General features: G+C 39.7%; 1 protein-coding gene across 1 annotated transcript in view; it reads left to right on the top strand.

Annotated features, from left to right (window-relative positions):
• The window catches only part of EPHA3 (EPH receptor A3), a 214504-nt gene that overhangs the window by 188896 nt on the left and 4788 nt on the right, over positions 1-20820 (top strand). Inside the window, exons 14-15 of the mRNA XM_010567654.1 lie at positions 6666-6815; positions 8764-8957. Coding sequence (XP_010565956.1) covers positions 6666-6815; positions 8764-8957 — 344 coding nt within the window. The remainder of the gene's footprint in view (positions 1-6665; positions 6816-8763; positions 8958-20820) is intronic.

Raw genomic sequence — 20820 nt, 5'->3', positions numbered from 1 at the left:
GTAGAGAGTTTTGCCTCCCTTCCACTGCTTCCCACTCCCAGTTCTCTATTTAGTATCAGTGGTACTAGGGAAATTTATAGAGTTAGCTGCAAAGATAGATGTTTTATCTATTTAGTCTCCTCTTTTACCTCTATTTTCTGCCTGTAAATGTCAAAGCCTGAGAACGATTCCATTGCTTTAATTCATCATTGCAATTCAGGATTGGTCTGCCCCCAAGAAGCCCAGTCAGCCCTTCAGGCTTTCAATGCACACCACTGACTAGGTGAAATTTTATGTTGTTCTGTTCTCAGCAGCTGTGTCTGAAGCTTTGCATAAAGAATATGAATGTGTATCCTTTTATATATCAATTATGTATGTATCCCTTTATATATTAATACATAATCTGTGATATTCATGCTATTGTACAAGAGCTCAGAAAGATAATGTGAAGATCACAGATGCATATGTGAAATACAGGGAATCAGGAGTTGTAAGAAAACTTTGCTACCTGACAGGGTCATTTTTTACCTCCTGAATTATTGTCACTGACTCGATACCACAAAAGCCTTTGGCAACCTGTGGTCTGCCTGCTTACAGAAGCAGAAGCCAGCATGTGAATCAGGCTGACTGGTTTTTTTTTTTACAGAGTCTTTGTGCCAGAGGGGATGTACTGTAATTATCTACATTCTCCGTACCTATTCACTTTTAATTGAAAGGCCAAGACTGTATTAAAATTATCATTGTCAAATTGATCTTTATTATTCTTATTATTTTTAGATGTCTGTATGACAAGTGGGTGGACTAATGATACAGTATGAACTGGAAGTAAATTTAAGCCATCACACGTGTAGAGGGACTGTAATTACATCTCTCAAAAGCATAATATTTGGGTAATCAGTAGATAAACTTTGACTGTTTAAGCGCATAGCTGGATACACCACTGATGTTCGTGGCATTTCAATGTAAAACACTGTCCAGTTATTATATTTGCATGGATAACTTCTCATTAAAACTACATCACTTCAAAAAATACTGTGCTTTGATAGCAAGTATTCTGGTAGCCTGTGCCCCCACGTAACAGTGCTGGAGCAGGGAGTGCATGGCAAGGCACTGCTCCATTGTGTGCCACAGGGAAGGGCGCAGAGGTCCTCCTGCACACGTTATTGCAGCTGGTGCTTGACAGAAATTTGTCGTGGTTCGTTTGTTTCCGATATATGCAAAAACATGGTAATACAGTTTGAGTGTATTGAAGGGAGTGCTAAAAAAGGAAACAAAACCCCACAAATTCTCTTGCCTGATAACTGCAAGGGACAGAAACAGTGTTCTGTTATAATTTACCACTCAAGAAGGAGATAATGTAAAGATAAAAATATTAATTAGTAATGGATGAACAAGTAGCATCGGGTAATTTTCAGGTGCTTAAGAGGGTAAGTCAGGCTCATCTCATTCACATGAAACTATCTTGTTCTGTACCAGTAAGATATCTCCTGAACTAGCCTAAGTCATCATGTAATGAATTAATGTCAGGCTTTTACCTTCAGGTTTTCCTGTGAAGTTCTTCTAATAATTCTGTTAGAATCCATTTTTCTTGATTCTCCTCTCCCCAGGCCTGTGGCTTAGGTGCCTGTGGCAGTCACCCTGTAACAGATTATAAATCAGAATATTGGAATGGGTTATGAAGGCCTGGAAACAGCTGCCTTGTGCTGGAGTGCCAGACGTGCTAGAAATAAATTGAGGACTTCATTGACTTTAGATGAATTATGCTGAATGGCCAGATACTGTAGGAATCACAGCTCCATCTAGAGCAGATAAAACTTTCGGTTACTGCTGGCTCACTAATTTCAAACCCCGAGAGTGGTTCTCTGATGTAGACTGCCTGGGATTTTGAGCTGCAATAACAAACTCCTACAATTTCTAATACTAATGCTTTCTTTCTACTCAAATCCAGGCAGCTTATTTGGCTTCATGACGAGCATGCCCTTAAAGGGAGACCATGACAAAAATGTATAAAACTTGTATTTATCTTCAGAAAATAATCAGTAAATATATTACTAGTGGCTATTGATGCATGCACACGTAGATTTCTCTTTATAAGCCTGTGTCAAATAAATCTGGGCAAACCTTTTTCCTAGGCATATCTATAATGATTTTTCATTTTACCAAGTTTGTCTAACATGTCCAGTCCCAGTAGTACTAATTTTGAAGGGTAGGAGCCCAGTAATACCAGCCAATAATACTAGAATTTCAGATTTTCGAGTGGAAGGTAAGCAACAGAGATAGCAGATAAAGAAGATTAAATTGCATGAAAGCCTAATGGACATACAGTACATAATTTAAAAAAAAACAACAGGTAGGATTTCTTAGCACTTTCATCACAGCAGTTTACAGAGCAGGTATCATGATACACTTTTTAAATATCAGGAGACTGGGGAAAGGGGGTAAAAAACCAAGAGAAGAGTTAAGAAACAAGCATGGGAGCTTAGTTTTCCCAGCTCCAGCTCTGTGGTCTAGGAGCAAGTGTTTGTTTTAATTTATGCAAAAGTAAATTATGTAAGATATCTTTTGTTCCTGGCAAAAGATATTGCAAAGAATATCCTGATTTCTGGCAAAGCAGATATGTGATATGTGTTCCGATGAGGTCTGTATTTCTCAAAAATGGTGGAGAGAAGTGAAAAGGGATTTTCTAATGCTGAATGATCATGGAATTTCAAAGTAGACTTTTTGAATTACAGCAAGCCTTATAATTTTCAAAGCTAATAGCAATAGAAAACCATGCATTTAGTTTGAAATGACTTCTCAGATTTTCTGTATATATTGATATTTGGACATCTGCTAAAATGTGAATGTTGCATAATCCTTTGGGGGAAATTGTTTTTGTGCTAAAATGCTTATTTGTCTAAAAAATATTTACCAGAACTTTGTTTTTTTGCTGTTCTTGCTCTTAAATTATTCAAAAAACAAGTCAACAAAGTCCCCTTTTAAATACAAAGAAAAGATTGACATTTTTATGACAAATTAGGGAGCAGAATAACAAAATTGTAGTTTTACACTCTATTCAGTGGCAGTTGATTTCTTTTTTAGCTACATTTTAATGCTCTCCTTATTTTACACTCATTTATGGTAATGCTACATGTATCTGTAGGCTTGTATAGAGTTACAGCTGAGACTTAGCAAAGAAATTTGTTTCCTTGTAATAGAATCTAGGTTGATGTGCCTTCATTTTTCACTAAAACAAAGCCAGAAGAACTTTGTTTTATTGAGTTTATAATCTTCCTTACCCTGCGATAAAGCAGTTCCCAAATGTTAAGAGACTAATTAATGTCATTTTGTGTAAATGTGTTTCTCCAATTGTATAACTGACTTTTTCCATAAGATTATAAAGGTAAAGACCTTCTATCAAATACGATATTTCCTGCCCTTGCCTAAAGTGCTCAAGTTCTAGCCACGAGCACATTTCTCCATGTGACATCTGGCAATTATTTCTCTAGGGTTCTGCAAGAAGAGCTCCATTTTCGTATCTTAACATGAAATTTAGAAAGTGCGCCTGACGCCACCTGTGGAAATTCCGATTTTTTTAGAGTCATATTCTGAAAACGCCAAAATGATACTTCTGTGTTTCACAGAACCAGCCACTACGCTGATGCGAGAAGAACAACATAACTACTCCCTGCCTTGAGGGCTTTCCTATGTGGCACGTCGCAGGTGTACGTTCTGCCCTCCCTCTATTGAAAAAGTAGCCGTAGCAATTGCTGGAGAATGAGGCCGGGCCTGGCTAGGTTTCCACGAGGCCACTGACAACGCCTCAGAGATCTCTTTCGGATCGGATGGCACAGGAGGTCTCTTTCCCAGCAGCGCCGAGGCCTCCGGGCACAAGGGGAGGGCTCAGCAGGGGTGAGGGGAGGCTTGGGCCTTGCCTGGGCTGGCAGTGCTACCCAGGAAGCAACCAGGATCTACAAGAAGCTATCAGGCGCCGCAAGGCTCGACAGTTCCCTCTTTTACATCTCCTCCTGGCCAGGAATTTGAAACGTTTCGTCTCGAACGGAACACCAGCGTTGGTCTGGCTTGGTCCCTGCTGGACACGCTGACCTGTGGGAGCGCTGGCAGGGGGATGGAGCTCGGAAGCCCCCACCCGCCGTGGGGCGGGCTGGTGGCCCCTCAGGCCTGGGCTGCAGCCGCCCCGCAAGCTGCACGTTCATTTCCAGGCGCGGGCCACAGGGTTGGGTTTGATCTGTAGAAGTCCTCCGCGGTTCACGTCTCGGGTGGCGCGGAGGCGGTTCCGTCCTGGCGGTTGAGGTGGGCGGCAGGTCTGTGCTGGCAGGGCTGGCGTCCTCAGCCCGGGCCCCCCCAGCCCGCTCCTCTGTGCTGGCGGGCAGCAGTCAGGCAGCCGGGCCTGGCCGCTGCGCTGCGAGTCCGCGCGGTTTTGCAGGCGACTTCTGAGCCTGTGGGACGAGCGGGAGACGTTTGAGTAGGAAGCTCTTTCTCTTCGCGGTGGTGGGGTTTTGTTTGTGTAAATTTAGGATATGGCTTTCCCCCAGCATTGACGTTCTTTATTGGAAATCAAAGTTCACTCTACTAGTATGCGTAGAAAAAACATTGGAAAGGCGGGATTGGTTTCTTTATCATCCCCACATCTAAAAGCGTAAGTGGATTTGTTGTGGAAACACTGGGACACAGGAGAGCTTTCCTCATTTCTTGGCTGTGTCTTGGACTCCCTGAGGGACCCTAGACATTTGTAAAGGGGGTATAATATTGCTTATCAATAGAGTATGAGGAAAAAAAAAAATCACTTTTGTGTTCTCAGTACTGTTACAGAGCAGCACTGGGAACTGTGAATAAACTTCTAATGAATAGAAAATACAGTGTACTTTTTGAGACTAAAGAACATCATCTTATAGATTTTGAAGAGAGAGATATCAGGCTCTCCGGTCTGGCTTCTGTGATGAAACAGTGGTTTCAAATACTGCTATTTATTTCTATTAGTTGGTCCACAAGTATTGTCAAAATTCAGTGTTTACCTAATTTTAAGGGTAGTGTGTGAAGTGGAGGTTTGTCTTTTGCTTAAGGTAGGGAGTCTGCTAAATAGGACGGGATCTGTAAAATTTGTATACCAAGATAGATTCCCTCTCTGACCTTTGCCAAGCCTCTAAGACAAATCTAGTGACATTTTAGAGGTCTAAATTGTAGCCTCAGGCAGGCCTGCCTCTGTTGCTTATATTTAATCTCATTTGCGCAGTATTTGCCATGAAACTGCAGATGCTTAGGCTCCAGTGTATTTAGGCTGTATTTAGGTTTCCAGTTAACACTAATGTCCACATTTCTATTGTTATCCAAGTTAGTTAATCTAAAGCTGGTGAGCGTATGGCTACCCTCAGTGCAGGTACACTTTATGGAAGTGTAGGCAGAGCGTTAATATCTTTACATTTTATTTCTTGCTGGTTATTCGGTGGAAATAAGACCAATCCCTTCCCATGCAGGTTATTGTGAGGATAGATGTATGACTGTAGTATAATGGGGGTTGCAGAGGTACCTCAAATAGCTAGTCTAGTGTGAAATCTTCAGAATATATCCCTGTACGTGTTGTGCATCCCTGGAACTGGAAACAACTTCAAACTCTCACAGTTTTCTGTATTCAAATATATTCACTCCCAAATTACCTTAACTAACAAGTTTTGCACTGCTATCTTTTAGAACTTTGTTTTATCATGTGTGACTCGCAAATCAGTCTTAAAAACCTGTGCAAAGCTGGAACCATTGGAAATTGTCTCTTTCCTCTAATTCTCATCTCGCAGAAACTCAGCCTGAGGCTGCTTGTGTGGCTTTTACTCATTTGACCTATGGCACCAAGTGGTGGCCGTAATCAGAGAGGGATGTTCCCCTAACTGCAATATTAATTGTAATGGTAGCTTTAATCCTTTTCAAGTTTACATCATTTATTGATGGCTTGTTTCTCTTGTGACTGTAAAAAATGTTTAAGACCACTTCCCCAGATGACATTTTTGCACTCTCCCCTCTGCACAGATGCCCCCATCTGAATCTGTCTTTCTGTGACTGTCTCTGAGCGCTTTGGGATGGGAAATTTGTCCATATGGTCCCACTCACTGCCCTGTGGAATTGGAGGGTTGGCATTAGCGAAAGAGACCAACATCATGGCCACTCATTTTCCTTGAATGTCCTGGAAAACATGGGATGAAAACATGGTGAAACCATGCAGGTTCCACACAAACAGGGAATTCACTTGAAATGCCTGACAAATAGCCACATCCAGCCCTCCCGTGCTGTGCAAAGGGATCTAGGATACAAACAAGGACCTCGTACTACCTTTTTCATCCTTAATGCTGTATGACTGTCCTATGAGTTTCCAAACATTTTATAACTGAAAATCAACCATACTTAACTTACCATTTATTATTATCTGTGCATATTATGGTACACATAAAAATGTATGTGTGCATATATGTATATATATATGTACATGCTTACAGTAGATTTTGCATTATAATGTGTTTTACTCTCTATAGTGTACAAGATGCTTTCATGACAAATGGTAATAGCATTTTCCAGCTTATGCTGGGTTTTACACCAATAGAATGATAATTGAGAATCTCAGACATAAAATAATCAATCATGAAAAATGATATTCATTGTATTACAGTCAAATGGACTGGTTTATTTTGTTTCACTCCTAGGGGGGCAAGATTCCTATCCGATGGACATCACCAGAAGCCATTGCGTATCGGAAGTTCACATCAGCCAGTGACGCATGGAGCTATGGGATTGTTCTCTGGGAGGTGATGTCTTATGGAGAGAGACCATACTGGGAGATGTCCAACCAGGATGTGAGTATATTGTTATCTGAGTTACGTTCTCAAATAAAGGATCAAGCTGTGAAAGGAAGCGAAGCATAATGAAACCAGGTGGCTCCGAGTTTTTGATGTTGACATTGAATAAGATATAAAAATGAAAATCTCAAAATCTCCCTGGTCAAGTAAAAGTTCTAATGAACTTAAAAAAAAGCCAACAACTTTATAGCAGGGTATTTTGGACCTCTGAAGGAACATATTAGAGAATTTTATCATGCTGGTGGTTTTCTGTAGGATGATTCAAACAATTCCACTGCAATGAGGTCATTGCCTTTTACATTCCTTAGCTTATTGTTAGAAAACTCTCCCAAATTTCCGATGATCCCCTTTGGTTCCAATTGTATAATATTCTGTAGAAGTTTTCTGTAAATGTCAAATGCACAGAATAAATTGTTCTTGGCTCTTGTGAAAAAGAGAAGCAAAGCATTTCTACCAAGAGTTTAAAGAAACCAAAATACTTCTGGAAGTAATCAACGGGTAAAATAGAGAAGTAGAGTGATCTGATTAGAAGACTTCCAATACAGGCTTCTTTGCAACATTAGTAAACTATCCAAGCCTGCAATCCAAATGATTAATGGATCTCTCCCAGTATTTTTCTAAGCAGCATAACGTTTCCCCAAATAAGATTTTTATTATATCTGTTTCTGTTCTTTTTCTGTTGTCTTATTAATCCTAGATTTATTCCACATGAGTTACTTATGAACCAAATTTTCTTAGGTACAGTCAGTAACACAAATGGATTTTCCAAGGGGTTGGTATATATTGTTACTAGCACTAAATTAAAAAGTCAGTAACATAGTTGTAGTCAGACATTTTCTATACTACTTTATGTTAAACAAGAAAAAAGAGAAGAAAACTTATTTTCAAATGAGTACCTCTGGTTCACAAGTCTCTGCAAAAAACTATATATTTCTTTTAATTAGTCATGAACGTTTTTTCTATTGTTTGTGGAGATTAATGAATCATTACGTAGGCTGATATACTAGTAGAATGCCTTTAATAACATCACATTAAAATCAGAAACAGAAGAATTAACCTATTTATATGCCTCTGCTTCATGGCTGCTTAAACCATGGACTGTTTTCCTATCCCTGTTCTGATTCGGAGTAGTTTGTCCTGCTTTTGAATTAACTGATCCACATTAAAAAAAAAAAGATTAACAGAATATGGCTTTATAATTTTCTCCTTAGAATACATTGGGGTTTTATTCATGGTGCAATAGATGCTGTAGGACTGATCAAGAGGTATTCTACTCTAGTGAAAGTGTTCTATTAAAAAACTTCATAAGAGTGTAAATTCTAGGCATTTTTTTTTTTGTCAATCTAGAAAAATTATAGACAATCTAGACAAATTTTGTCAATCTAGACAAATGATAAAAGAATTGGGCCTGCACTGCCCAGTAGGAAGTGTACCATTATCTTCGTGCTAAGTTTTAAAAATATTTTCTGGCACTGTGAGATCATCCACAAGACCTTCTATCTATCAGTTCAGGATATCCCGTGAGAGGATAGGTTGGTTTTGTGCCCAGTGCAGTGTCCACTAGAGAGTGTGGAAAGCATGTGTTGCTAAGGGTGATCAGACGACAGATATTCAAGACCTTTTGAAGTTTGGCATAGTTAAGCAAGCACCTTACTAACTGTAGCTATTGTTTATGGATTTAGTTCAATCAAGTGTGACTTTTGGAGATCCTTTCTAGACTCTCACCTTCCTCAAAGTCACATACTGTATCTTAACTCCCCTTTATGTATGCCTAATTTACTGCCTGGTTTACTTTGCAGATAAACCAGCGGCATTGCATGACAAGACAATTAGTGAATAAACACATTTGTTTAAACACAGAATGTCCATGTTAATGTGGTTCACAGAACTGATAAAAAACAAGTTAAGTGCCTTTAAGTTTTCAAAAACTTTTATCCTTGTGCAGGTGATTAAGGCTGTTGATGAAGGGTACCGCTTGCCACCTCCTATGGACTGCCCAGCTGCCTTGTATCAGCTGATGCTGGACTGTTGGCAGAAAGACAGAAACAACAGACCCAAGTTTGAGCAGATTGTCAGCATCCTGGATAAACTGATCCGTAATCCCAGCAGTCTGAAAATAATCACCAATGCGGCAGCAAGGTGACATATTAGATCTTACATTGCATATAAATAAATGTCTTTGATTTCTTCATCTTCCATAATTAGAATTTGTTTACTTTTGTTCACCCACTTCTTAAACTTTCAACTGCAGCTCTTTGTAATCTTGAAAGCTAGAGAAATCTTCCTAACTATCCCTTTGGGAGAAAGATTTTATTATTATTGTTGTTGTTGTTGTTATGATTATTATTATTACTGTTATTACTGTTATTTTTATTAATGATTTGCTATTATTTATTCAGATTGTGAAAAGCTGTTATGCTAGGGTTATGAAACCCATTGTAAGATTGAGCAGAGGTTTGTGAGAAAAACACAGACGGGACAGTTGGCCATCATGTGATCTTCCTTTTCCTTCTGACCTTAGGTGGTATTTTAAGCACTTAGTGTTTCATAGGTTACAGCCATTGTTCCTAAGTATCTTCCTTAATTGGGTCCAAACACATATCTTACATTCTTATGCTCCACTCTGACAAGTCACCTTAACTTTAATCATATGAATAATCTTTTTGGTTTCAGTAGGAATCACAAACTGAAATGCACTTACATTCCTTGTTAGATCAATGCCTTAACTAGGAATTAATTTTCAACCTGTGCAATATTCCTAATTGCATTAAAAACAATCATTTATAATCCCGGTTATTCAATGCGCTCTGGAACTTCACTATGATGAGTTAGGAGTCATCTCATTGAGGGAGGGTAACTGAAGAGTGTGTTGACACCTAAGGGCATAATGAGGATGTGGTGAGAGAAGAGCTTTGGTTAAGTAGAGTTTAAGTGAACTGGTTTATATAATGCACAAAATATTATACTCTTACTGCAGTGACATAAAAGATGTAAAATTACTTTTAGCATGAATGCTAATGCAAAATCCTCTGTCCACAAAGCAGGCAGAGTCAGGGAGAAATGCACACTGCTCCTCTGCTTCTTCAGACCCAGGTCTTGGAGGGTGTTTTGGTGGGCAAGAGATCAGAGTCTGACACAAGGCAAGCTTCAAAAAGGGACACAGCAAAACTTTTCTTTCAGCCCTTTACTAGTAACATGGCACACTTCTCGCCACAGCAATCAAATGGGAAGGCACAGAAGGGAAAGGGAGCTAAGGCAGTCAGAAGAACCACATCGATACTGTAGCCTGCTGTGCAGGTGACATGGACCTTGCCTCCTTTTTGCTGGCCGGTGGCATTGTGTTGCATCCTGAGCTAGAGGCTGGCCATTCTAATTACCTCCTACTGCCACTCCAGAGATGTGAAAAAGCAAGCAGAGATGGGAGGAGGAAGGCAGCCATACTAATGGGCTTTGTTTCTAAAAATAGATAATGACAGAAGACTGCTTGCATAGTATTTATGTTTCAATAATTTAATTGGTGAGCATTTAACACATAGTAAACCAACACACTTACAAAAGCAATTATTTCTGTTACCTGCCAGGTAACAGAAAACAAAAAAAAAAACCCAAAGTTTTTGGGAAAAAACCCAACTGTTTAAACACTACCTTCTCAGTCAAGCACATTTCTTCTAAACATCTTGCACCTCTATTTGGCAACTGATTGGTGCAAATAATTATTTTGTAGGGACATACTGCAGTAATCTGCTGAATAGGGGAGTTGGGAATCATGACTGTCACGTTTTGGTTTGGGGATTTGATTGTAGAAACCAGTGCTGCATATTTTGCATTCCAAACAGAAGCAAAATGTTCCTGTTTACTGTCCTTCCAATTAGGGAGTTGAACCACAGCAGAGCTGAAAACAATGTTGAACCGTTATTTTCAGTTACCTGTTCATAGCCAGTAAAAGCTGATATCCTCTAATGGAGACCAAATTCATTCTGAGTACTGTTTGCACCTGCTGGATTCTGCACAGAGCACCACAGTGCACTATTGCTCTCCTCCGTCTCTCTCTTGCTCTCTTTGCTCTTATTCCAATTATATGCTTTACTGGTGCAGGCAGCAGAGGCTACACATCCATACCACGATGCCATGCTCTCTGCTCATGGGACAGCCTGGGGAAGGAAGGAGGCTGCTATCATGGTAGGGGACTTCTCACAGCTGCTTTAGGTGAGCTCTCCGTAAAATGCTCCCCATGGCAGGCTGCTGCTTTGGCTTTGATATGGAGCATATTTCTGAGGAGGGGAATGTCAAAGGTGATTTTTATTGACTCCTTCCCAATTACCTTTCTGCTGCTATGTCCTTGCACCCTTTGCATTCCCAAGCAGTGCAGTATCTCTCCCTCTCTGCAGCTTTTCACCCCCTGGTGACAGATGGGTGCTGTGGGGTCTGGGTGGTGGCTTAAACTTGAGTACAACCAAGATTTAGGTATGACAATGTGAGGGGTGCTGGGCAGTCCTATGCAGATTTGGAAATCCGTGATCACCCCCATGTAACCATTGCCAAAACTGACTAATCTCAAACCTCAGACCTAGCTGAAAAGCTGCAGCCAGCTCCCCACCTGCTTCGTGCCCTGCAGAGCGGCACTGCTGGCAGGTAACGTGTGCTCCTTCTGCAGCCGGTGGTGCTGCTGGCCAGGGACTGAGTGCTGGAGGTCCAGCATCGCTTTCTGACAGACTGACAGAGAAAAAATGAGAAGGCAGACTTAAAATGGGTTTGGGTCTTGCTGTAGCCTTACATGCAGAAATATGTAACTGATACGAAAGGGCGGTGAGTCAGGGCAGCTCCTCAAGGAGACGTGCGCTCAGATCCCTGCCGGTACCCTTGTACTGTCAGCAGCTGGAGAGGGACCGGCATCGCTGCAGAGGTAAAGCACTCTGCGACTGATCCCTGAGGGCTCGGGGGATTACATCGGCTCAAATGGCTGCTTTCAGTTGTTATTTGAGGCTGTAGTACTCCTGCAGCATCTCTCCTCACATCCGTAATAAGCAATTAATCTAAATTATAGAGGTCCCAGCTCTCTCTTACCCATGTCTGTGATGCTACTGGAAAAATGCTAAAACTTTATGCCCACCATATGCTCATAGGTGTTCAGAATATACTTCGTCAGGAAAAATGTTTAACCTGCCGATGTCTGTTGCAGATGCAAAGTCTATCTCTTCTTACAGATTTTAGGGCTGATGTTTGTTTAAAATGGTCACAGTGCTGTTGTATCCTATTTAAAAGCACATTGCTGGAGGTGCATACGATATCCCTGTCCTCTGGTACATTACTGTTAACTGACTTCAACTGAAGGATGTGCTTGACTATACGTCTGATTCCAGGCCATAGCCCAGGCACGTTTTACACTAATACCTCATAGGAAAACAGGAGAGGAGTCAAAGCCTTCAATTCTCCATTTCCTTTTCAGTTTTCTATCCCTTCTGGCTGGCCACTCCATGGCATCTAGTAATTTCTTGATACCCAAGGGGATGTTTTTATCCTTATTGATCATTTCTTCACAGGCTGTTCTACATGCTTGTGAACCCTACATTGACAAAAGGTTTTTGTAACCTCAGCACAGCAAACGTTTCATAATACCTTTCCTGGTGTTGTGTTTCATCTTGAATTCACATGAAAATTCTTTTCCTATTCCTTGTAAAGTACATAGTATGGCTGATTTCTTTCTTACCTGTCAAAATTCAATTTTTCATCAGGTGGCCACCTTGAGCTCTTGCTAACAAGACCTGCACTGGTTATGGGCACATGGGTGTTTTGTGTCCTTTAGGCTGCCTGGAGTTACCTAGCTCTGTAAAGGGCTGTAGGAACAGAACTCAATACACAAAAAGTTGTACAAGTCATGCAGTTTTCTAAAGCACAACCTCATGATATTTTTATTTGATTTATGTCTTGCTGTTCTTTCCTGTTTTCTGAGCATGATATTCATTTTTATAACAGAGTCCTTAGGTTGTTTGGATATCTTTAGGGTGGAAGTGAGTTCATAGTTCTTCCAGTTTTGATCAAGTTCATTATTTTTCTTCTTGAGCTTATTATTTTTTAGTCCTCTGTGTATTACTTCACATTTGTGAACACTTCATGCAGATACAAAGCAGATGGAAAGTTTTCTCAACTTGAGTGGGAGAGACAGAATCACTTCACCCACCTGCTAGCCAGTTGGCGAGGCTGTGGTCTGAAAGGGCTTATTAGCTGTTGTTTCGTTTGCGTGGGAAAAAAATGTAACCCAAGAGTCACGCAACTGGAAATGCTTTGTATACACTAAAAAACTTAATTGGACTCATAACCTTTCATTTTCTTTACTTGTTTATTTTTTTCTCTCACTTATTTATATTTCTGATTTTTTTTTTGTATTTTTATTTCTGATTCTGATCTTTTATATATATACATATAATGATGGTTCTCTAGAGTTACAATGTGTGTATATGTATATGAACGTTACTCTTACACAGCCATTTAAAAATATATATTTAAAACATAGCGTTAGAAAGATATAGATTAGATAGATTAGAAATATATTTAAAGCATTTCTGTGTCCTGAAGTGAATTAAGCTGTTGGAGGATAGTGTGACCTTGAGGTATAAGGGTTTGTGATATGGGATTCAGGCAAGCCAAGTCTTATGGAAGTTTTCCTGTAGTTGCTGTGTATATTCACATCTGTGACGTAGGTATGACTAAAGATGCTTAGTCTTCATGAACCTGCTGTAAAACAGGAATAGTCGAGTTAATCCACAGCCTCTGCCAAGAAAAAGCATTTGAAAAAAATGGAAAAATGTTTCTAATTCCAACACATGAGTTTTAGAAGTTCTGAATTTCTGCCAGGTCTGTGACTGATTTCAAAACTGACAAGAAATCCACACCAAAAAAACAACCTGCCCTGTATTTGCTTTTGTTTCTGTATAACCTTTTGGTAAAGTGAAAGTCAGTGTCAAGTATTGCTGCTGTTGTTTCTTGATACTGCAAGCATATATTTAGGAGAGAAGGAAAGAATTACATTGCAAACAAGGGGAGAAAGCCACCTGAGAATTCAGGGTATTACTTTAGTAAGTGGTCTGTAACCATTTTTTTGTGTGTTTCTAGCTGTATTAATAGCTATATCTAAGTGCAAGAATTGCCAGAATTTGTCTCATATATCGAATACAGAAAATAAACACCTGATAGTCTTCCTTGTAAGAAAGATCATTATTTTACGAGTTGCTCAGAGTTAATAGCTGACAATTTTGTTAGTTTTGGGTCTTCATAGAAAATGCTATTTATTTTGCATTGCAAATTGAGAGGAGGATCTCAGACGAGATTTTAATGGTGTATCATTCAGTATCTTTATTCTCAGTTCATATCTAGCCCAAACTTCTAACACGGAAAGTCATTATCTCATCTTACTGCTTACGGGTAGTTCTGTAAAATTATCCAATGATTTTTGTCCACTTATTACAAAGATGCCAGTAGTGTGGTTTCAAACACATTTGTGAAACAGTTTTCAATTTGGAAATGCAGCTATCAAATGTTTTGCAAAATCTATTGGTCCTCATTTTATTTTGGAAAATGTCAAAACATCATCCATTTCAAAGGCAGCTGCCTTATTGGGACTTTTAAAATTATTATTTTGTTTAGCTAACTTCTCTGTGTCTCTGAAAATTTAAATTACCTTCCTCACAGGAGGATTAATTAGCAAGTTTGCCCCAAATCTTTGAAGATGAAGGTGTTACAGGCTAACCAGCAGTCATTAATAGGGTTCAGCATCTGTTTCTTCTGGCATGGAGCTACTTTTAGTATGAAATACATGGAAAAGACAGAGCATGTTCAACAAAGGCAGTAAGCTTCAGTGAAGCCATTTGATTTCATAAACAGAGACAGGACACAAGGCTGGCTGCCTTGGACGTTGTAGATGACTCTTTCTGCTCTCCAAGCACTACTTGTTGCACCAGCCAGCCAAACTGCTTTCCAGTCAGTCCTTGGGTTTAAGATACTATCAAAGAATTAAAAGTCTGATTCTGTGTTCTTAAGTACAGAAGCTTCTGAAGCAAAGTTTTATTTTGTAATTTCAAGTATTCATTTTAGTCCACTAGTCCACTCCAGGTAACATGATAAATGTTACGTGTTGCAAAATGCAGAATTTCTGAATAGATGTACAAAGTGAAAAGCTGATTCAAAATAGGAAACCAAACCAGATTTTTGAAGAAATAATGCTGCTTACCAATATAAAAAGACATTTAAAATTATTTTTAGGCTAATTTCAAAATGAAGACGATCAAGCTTGTTAACTATGCACCTTTTCTGTGCATAGAACTTAAATAAAATTTAACCCCAAATTTCTTTTTTCTAGACTGAGGTACCTCATCAAGCTCAGTCAAGCTCTTCTTGGTTTACAATAATGAATATGCAGCTTGAACTTACTCTTTGTGTTTATGAATGACAATTAAGGTAAATGGATAAAACCTCTTAAGATTTTATTGAAGGCTCTGGAACTGAAGTTTACAAAATATGTAGTTGCCTCCTTGGAACTCCACTCAGAGGCCTGAGACTGTGTAATCCATGCTATTATACAAATTCCATATCTTCCATTAATTTCCAAGTTCCAATTCAGTGATGAGGAAGCAGGATGCCTAACTGTGGGAATAAAAAAATTTTTTAAAAAATTTCATCTGTGAACAGTTATGTGGATTTTTCTTTAATCCCCACAATACATCTTTTTTGGTAATTCATGATACTATGTAACTGTATTTAAAAAAAAAAAAAAGGCATTATTTCTGGATTGTACGGCAGCGTTGGATGTAGAATTTGGTTTCAGATCTCTCTTATGCACTAGTAGTTGTCCATTTAAAATACAAGTTCTACTGCTATTGTAATAGCTAAGGCTAGAAAAACAAGAAAGCCACTTATTTTCAGAAAAAGCATAGCTGAAATTCTTTTAATATAATCCAGGAAATTTAAGGGGGGTCAGGGTCAGTTACTCTTCCTGATGAAAATACAAAAGTGTTCAAAAATGCATATGAATAATTCCTCATACATTCTTTCCTGTGTTAGCAAGTTGTTTACAACCCAATCCTGATTTTCTTGAATTCGATGTGTTGTTTGAATTATTCACTGGAGTAATTTCCTTGAGCAGTTTTTGAATGACTTGTTATTTGTGAGCAGTTGATTGCCAGTGTTCACTGCTAAACATGTCCTTTGTTGTCCATCATTGTGGTGCTCTCACTGGTGTCAAGCGTAATATTTGCTCTCGAATGTCCAGAGGCATCATTTGCAATTTAAAATTAGAAGTTTGCTTCTCACAAAGTTTGTTTCCACTTAAAATCTGATGATTCAGTGGAAACTCCCTAGTATGCTAGCTTGGTAGGATATTTGTGAAAATTAAACTCAATAGGAGCAGTGAACAGGTCAAATAAAAAATTCAGGCTGCTCCATTATGCAGCATAATTCAAGCCCCTGCAATGAAATAACTATTTGTGTTGGCTGAACATTTTGTTGAAAAGTTCCCTTTTCTTGCCATTCAGGTCAGGAGGCTTCAGATGCTTGACATATATTGCTGACCTGCTGCAATATTGCTTGTTTGCTTCTCCCTGTTAGGAACTTCCAGGCTGGAGGGCTGAAGGAAGGAGATTTGGGTTTTACTCGGAGCGTTTCAGAGAGGGCTTACGCTTTGTGGTTGTCCAGGCATTAACAACAGGGTCCTGGTTTGGCCAAATACTGCGTAATGCAAGCCTACATGTGAATTTTTACCCTCGTTCAAAACCCAGCAACAATATAATCCATGTCCTAAAATGGACTGCTTGCTCTAAAAGAATTCAAGTAATGTAAGCCTACAATGCTAGCCCTCTAGCTGAAGTCTGTTAAGCATAAAATAGTGAATTTATGGAAGGGAGAAAAACTTAACTACAAATCACAAAGAAAAATGGAAGATTACAGTAAATTATACTCCTTGGTGTCTAATCATAGTTTGGGTTGTGCGGGGAATCCAGGAGTTAAGACTGAGGAGATTTTTAGGGACTTCAGTTAGTTAGCATGCTAGAGACAGAGAAGCCCTATTTTCACCTGACTTTTCCAGCAGTCATTAATACCGTGCCTGAGGCAGACACGAATCAGCCATTGTTCCTTCCAAGTTAAAAGTTGCTGGGGCTCACCGTTAACAGAGACAGTAAAACATCTATTTGCAGTTTCGCACCTCTAATTTGACTCTGCTAGTGAAACTCAGACAAGAATTCACAGCAGACCTAGTTGGGTACTGTATAATTTAAATAGTAATGCAGCCAGATCAGCGGGTGGCCTGATCGTGAGCGTTTGCTGTTTACTGTGATTCCAAGGGATTTTGTTCTGCTGTTCAGCTCGATGTGCCGGGTTTACAACGTGAAGCCCTCGTTAGCGTTAATGGCAATTCTGTGCTGGAAATGCTGGAAAAAGAAACCGCATGGAGCCGTTGCGTGATGCTGCGAATGCTATAGCAAAAGCCTAGAAATTTACAGCACAGCCAAATGTGAGATGTAAGGGCAAGTCATACACAGCAAATGGTAGACGCAAAGAGCCAGAAAAGCATTTTAAGAGCTCTCTGAGGCATTTTTCTCTCCCTCTTGACTGTCCTAACAGTAATGACTGGTTGCCATTAAGGGTCTGTCTCTGGGCCAGCTACGAATCCCAGGAAATGGCCGCGTGACGTTACTTCTGCAGTTTAAAAAGCACAGCTTAAGCTATATTATAAGAAAAAGAAAACCATTTCAGCAATGTGCTGGTATTTTTTGCCTTCAGTGGATTGGTGGAAAAAGTAAATTGAGGAGCATTGATACACCCAGGCGTATGATTCATTACCCCACCAGGATGCTGAAAAGATGTAAGCCCCTTGAAAAGCATGTTCTGAGGGGCAGCTAAAGGAGGAGGGAAGACTGGAGGACTGACCTATGGGGCAGTTGAAATTTTATTTGCTCATTATCCTGGAGGAAGCTGTGGTAAGTTTTTTTGCCAACAGGCAACATGGAGCTAGAAAATAAGAAGTCCAAGATGACATTTAGAGAGTTGTATCATTTTACAGCAGGCCATCAACCTCACCTGCATTCTTTTCCCCATTGGCTATTTGTCTTACCCCTCTTCATTTCTCCAGCTCTCTTTTGACTTCAAAGAGAGTAGTCACAACCTGCTTATTCTTACAGTGTGCAAGTGTGCTATGAAGCCCCTTGAGAAAAGCAAATATGCCACCCTAAGAGGTGAATTGTATTTTCAGGACTAAGTTAAAATTTTGCTAAGAGTACCTTAAAAATGGGCATGAAGAGGTGGAACTCCAAAAATTCTTATCTTTAAGGTCCAGGGATAATCAAGTAAACACAATGACTCTACTTCTCGGCATGTCATTTATTTACTATTGTTACACATGTAAACTTATGATTCTGCTTGCTGTAGAAGGTAGAACTAAAATTTGCTTTCTATGCCAGCTGTTGGTTTTTGGTTTATTTTTCTCTTGAAATAGGAGATATCCTTCTTGTTAGACCTGAATTCTGTGCTTCAGCTTGCCATAATCATAAAGCACATAGGATTTGTGTTCAGACTAGGCCTGGCTCCCTCCTAGGGAGCAATTTCACTTTACAAAATCAGCTTATAATTACCTAAAAATTGCCACAGGAAATGACTTTATGTTTTTTAAATGCTTTCCCCTTTAAAAGAAACTGACTGTGGAAGGGGAAGTCCAGATTTAAAAACTAAAGGTTGGTTGTGCTGTTTGGAGGAAGGGATGGAAAGAGAGAGGCTCCTGCAACACGAAGTCCAGGATTGTGTGTGCACAGCTTCTCTGCATATTTGCAGAATATCACCCACCCTTCATGCTGAAGAAGTGGCAGGACATTTTCCTTTTATTTGTCTCAGTTCCTGGATTTTACAAGTTAATGTATCCCTTTCTCGCCAGGCAGCAGCTGACCAGAGATGAGATTTTCATGCTGTATTGGGAAGGGTTCTAATGACGTTTTCTGTGGTCTTTGTCATTACTATAAGGTGCAGCAAAAGTTTCCCTGTGTTGTGACAAAAAGCTGTGCTAATGATAACAAACTATAGTTCTCCTTTCTACTGCAAATGACTCAAAGGTTAATTCCAACTGTTAATGTAATGGGCACAGCCAGAGAAAGCTTTCAGCAACAGGGCATTTTGTAACTGGCATCTCGCTGTTAAATTTGTCTCTCTAACCTGAGTCTTGCTGATTTTTTTCAAGGCACCACATGTCATTAAATATAACTCTGTAGATAGACACACAGTCAGGATGAACAGGATAGAAAGTCCTTCCATGCCTGTCAAAAGATGGGGTATATCATAGTTGGTCAAAGCAACAGAGTAAAGAAAGTTCCAAAAAAAGGAGGGGAGAGAAGAAAAGACAAAGGGAAATGTTCTATTTCACTTCCCCTGAGCAAACATGTAATTTCCATGATTTCTTTTTAATGACTCTCTTCTGAAGCTAGTAGGTACTGATTTATGAAAAGCTGTAAAAGATCAGGTGGAACCCTGCAGGACGTCGTTTACAGCTGCACGGATTGCAACCCGTCTAATTTGTCTAGTAAAGTGTGAGCTCATGGCGCACATCACCCAGACCATAAATTTCATGTTCAGACCTTCTGTCTAGGGGCTGGGTCAGGGGGAAAAAAAACTGCCGATGTGTGCAGATGCTCTGAAAGCCCAGCTTTCCCTTGGTGCATGCGAGGAGACATCACAGACTCTTCACAGTGAGACAAATTCCTGTTCATTGATAAACTGTCCAGATGTCCTCTCTGAGGAGGAAAGTAACTAATTTTTGTTTGGAATCCTACAAGGAGAAAAATGATACTTTACAGTCCTGGTTATTCTGAGGTCACTTGCATTAAAATTAGGTCATATTTTTTGTCCTGATGATACTTTGATCCAAGTCATAAACATAAAAGCTCTTTTGGGCCACTCTAATTCCTAATCCTAGAGACCTGTTCTATTTCAACTTGTTTATACTTTTTTTTTTCATTAGTGATTCTTGAGTCAGGCCTTGTTTTATTAGATTTAACTTAAAAAGACATACTAGGCTGGAAAAAAAAAACCTCCAAGCTTTATCACTAAGAACACTTCATAAATACTCTTAATAAATGTCTTGGGATTCCAGATGCTATACCCAGAAAACTATAAATAACAAGCATTGGCTCTTCATGGGACAAACAGTAGTCAGTGAGATGCAGGCTGTACAGCTACTGAATAAAAATATCTTGGGCCTGATTATCAAATCTGAGCCTTTAACTGGAGGGCATTTAAAGCTGTGTATCATGTAGGTGCCTCAGATCTGCTTTTAGCACGAGAACAGTAACCTGAAGTGTGCTGCATCTTCTGTCCTCAGCTCAGTCTTTGTGTCAGTGCGGCCATGCTGTGCTTTCCCTTCTTTAGTGTTTTGGGGGCAGAGCAGGTTTCTGGTGTCTTCCGTCACTTTCCATCTACGGCTGTTCCCAGGATGCGAGGTCCGTAGTCCATGCGAGTGATCACAGTCATTTGCAGCAGCTCCTGGTCCTGGCTGGGCTCTGGAGGGAAGGTAGTCGGGCGAAAGGTGTCCCATCAGGGACATCGCTGCTCTGAGACTTGGTGAAAATTGATGGTGAATCTACAGCGGTGTTATGTGCATTTGTGGTTTTGAAGTTAAGATTTTCAAGCGTCTAATGAGCTCTTTAATTAGGGCCTGCAATCCCAGAAAGGAAGAAGATACTAAAAAAATTTTCTGAGCCTGAAAGATATCAGCTGATTGATAACAATTGGCAAAACATCAGAAGTAAAAGGTGCTGTTTAATATGTAGCCAATATCAAATGTTATTGTTTCGCAAAGCTATATTGTTCTTTTCTTCAAAGGTAAAGGGTAAAGGTCTCGGTGTAACTGATGTGGTGTTTCCTGATTCCAGTGCAAGTCAGATGTACTGCAAGGGTATGCTATTGTAATGCTGCCAGTCTTGATGAAACTTCATAACGACTTGTGTTGGGATTGAGAAGATTTGTTTGGATT

Source organism: Haliaeetus leucocephalus, unplaced genomic scaffold (assembly GCF_000737465.1).
Source record: "Haliaeetus leucocephalus isolate CR32 unplaced genomic scaffold, Haliaeetus_leucocephalus-4.0 Scaffold228, whole genome shotgun sequence".
NCBI classification, from domain to species: Eukaryota; Metazoa; Chordata; class Aves; order Accipitriformes; family Accipitridae; genus Haliaeetus; species Haliaeetus leucocephalus.
Note: the sequence above shows the minus strand (reverse complement) of the source record. Positions and strands in the feature narration are given on the sequence as shown.